The following is a 2417-nucleotide window of genomic DNA, read 5'->3' on the forward strand; positions in this document are numbered from 1 at the left end:
TTGAGGTCTATGATCTGGGGGGGGGGGCTTCTTAGTGGGTCCCATGAGCTCACCCAGAGTGGGGGTGCCTGCCTTCAGTCCTAGGGGCCTGCTCTGGCCATACCTGCCCCCCACTCTGTCCAGACAGGCATGGGGAAGTGTGGGTGCCCAACCCTTGGCCTGTGGCTTGGCTCATGCTGACTCTCTCCCGTCCCCTGCAGAGAGTGGTGTTGTCCTTCGATTTCCCTTTCTATGGGCATCCTCTGCGGCAGATCACTATAGCAACTGGAGGTAAGGCGAGCCAGCAGGGCCCTGGGGAGGTCTGGACATCTTAGGCTGAAGGCAGGGGTCTCGGTGGAGAGGGGGTTGAATAGACAGACGGACTGGAGAGGATGCATGTTTGCTGTCTTGGGTGCCCCATCTTAGGAGGGAGATCAGGACTGTCAGAGCATCCTCCTCATGCTGCGCGCGTGCGTGTGTGTGTGTGTGTGTGTGTCTGTGTGTGTGTGCGTGTGTGTGTCCTGCTAGGTCCCTGTGGTCCCTGGGTCTCTGAATCTGAGGGAGAGGAAGAGGAGACCACACTGAAAGCCTGGGTTCCTGGGACCAGGCTCCGTGTTGCTTGCAGGAGCCCATCTGATTCCCACGCACTTCAATTCCGGGTGCCACTTCCCTAGGGATCCAGGGAGGTGGGAGTCATCTCTGGTTCCCATGCTATGTGTCCAGCTGGAGACACAGCGAGAACCTTCTTAGGACTGGGGGCCTTTTGCTCCACACACACCAGACCCAGAGCCATCAGCTCCGGATGGGATGTAAGGGTCTGAGGCTCTCCTCCAGCCTTGGGGAGAAGACCCTCAGGAGCAGCCCCTGGAGGCCACCTCCGGCAACCCTTCTGTGACTCTCCCCCCCAGGCTTCATCTTCATGGGCGACGTGATCCACCGGATGCTCACAGCTACCCAGTACGTGGCCCCCCTGATGGCCAACTTCAACCCGGGCTACTCCGACAATTCCACAGTGTCTTACTTTGACAATGGTGAGGGCAGATCTCAGAGTGTAAGACATGAAGCCCCAGGGATCTCTTGGACCGACCCCCTTTAGAGGAGCCCCAGGCTTAGAGAGGGCAAGGGACTTGCCCACTATCACACAGCCAGACAGCCACCCCACCTTTCTGTGCTAGTTCCTCAAATGAAAGACAGGAACAGAATGCAGCTACTTGCAGAGTCTGGTGAGATGACAAAATCTATGTGTCTGCTCTTAATAGAGGTGAAATAGATGTCAGGGGCCTGGATGGTTCTCACTCTCACCCAGGAGAACAGACATCTCCTGTCCTTTTCATCTCAAGGGGTCAGTCTGACAGGAAGGAGGGGCCCCGCCTGGGGTTAGAGATCTGGGGGCTGAAGCAGGACCTCTGGCTCCACAGCCTGGAAGCCGGGCTGATGGCTGGGGGCTGCCCAGCTCTCCGCCGTCTCAAGTTTGCTATGAAGCCCATCATCCTGAACGGAGCAAACCCCTGGCCAGTTCTGCTCTGGCTGTCCAGCCAGGTCTCTGCTCTTCTCCTCAGGGACAGTCTTTGTTGTTCAGTGGGACCACGTCTACCTCCAAGGTCGAGAGGACCGGGGCAGCTTCACCTTCCAGGCCGCTCTGCACCGTGATGGCCGCATTGTCTTCGGCTACAAAGAGGTGAGTGGGCCCCGCCACAGAGACTGGATCCCAGCCTTCCTCCCCCCAGCAGGTGTTTGTAGGGAGTCCGCAACACGCCAGGCATATGGATGCTAACAAGCCTGCTGCAGGCCCCACCCTGTCCTTGTGCAGTGGTGGCTGTGTTTGAGAGATAGACAATAATGGCAGGGACAAAGGCAGAATCACTACTGTGACAAGTGCTCCTGAGTAGAGGCACCTGGTGCCAGCAGAGCCTGTCAGGGGGGCTCCTCACCTTGTCAGAGGCCAAAGGAGGCTTCCCCAAGGAAGAGAGACAGGGTCTGCGGGATGAATGGGAGTTAAAGAGCAGAGTGGAGCGTGTTCAGGGGAGAGACAGGCATGTGTTTCGGTCCCATGGCAGGAGAGATCAGGGCTGGCACCAAGCTCTGGAGGAAGACAGTGTGGTCCGAGAGGCAAGAGCGGGGCAGGACGAGGCAGGGGAGCAACAAGATGTGCCTTTGAAAATGACCATTTTGGGCTGGGCGCAGTGGCGCGTGCCTGTAATCTCAGCGGCTTGGGAGGCTGAGGCAGGAGGATTGAAAGTTCAAAGCCAGTCTCAGCAAAAGTGGACTGCTAAGCAACTCAGTGAGACCCAGTCTCTAATAAAATGCAAAATAGGGCTGGGCATGTGGCTCAGTGGTGGGGTCCTCATGAATTCAATCCCTGGGAAAGAAAGAAAGAAAGAAAGGAAGGAAGGAAGGAAGGAAGGAAGGAAGGAAGGAAGGAAGGAAGGAAGGAAGGA

The 2417-nt window shown here is 57.3% G+C and overlaps 1 protein-coding gene across 1 annotated transcript in view; it reads left to right on the plus strand.

The window, feature by feature from the left end:
• Nucleotides 1-2417, plus strand: part of Plxdc1 (plexin domain containing 1) — a 61443-nt gene that overhangs the window by 30384 nt on the left and 28642 nt on the right. Inside the window, exons 4-6 of the mRNA XM_048785739.1 lie at nt 201-270; nt 888-1010; nt 1539-1657. Coding sequence (XP_048641696.1) covers nt 201-270; nt 888-1010; nt 1539-1657 — 312 coding nt within the window. The remainder of the gene's footprint in view (nt 1-200; nt 271-887; nt 1011-1538; nt 1658-2417) is intronic.

This window comes from Marmota marmota, unplaced genomic scaffold, assembly GCF_001458135.2.
Source record: "Marmota marmota marmota unplaced genomic scaffold, marMar, whole genome shotgun sequence".
Taxonomy (NCBI): Eukaryota; Metazoa; Chordata; class Mammalia; order Rodentia; family Sciuridae; genus Marmota; species Marmota marmota.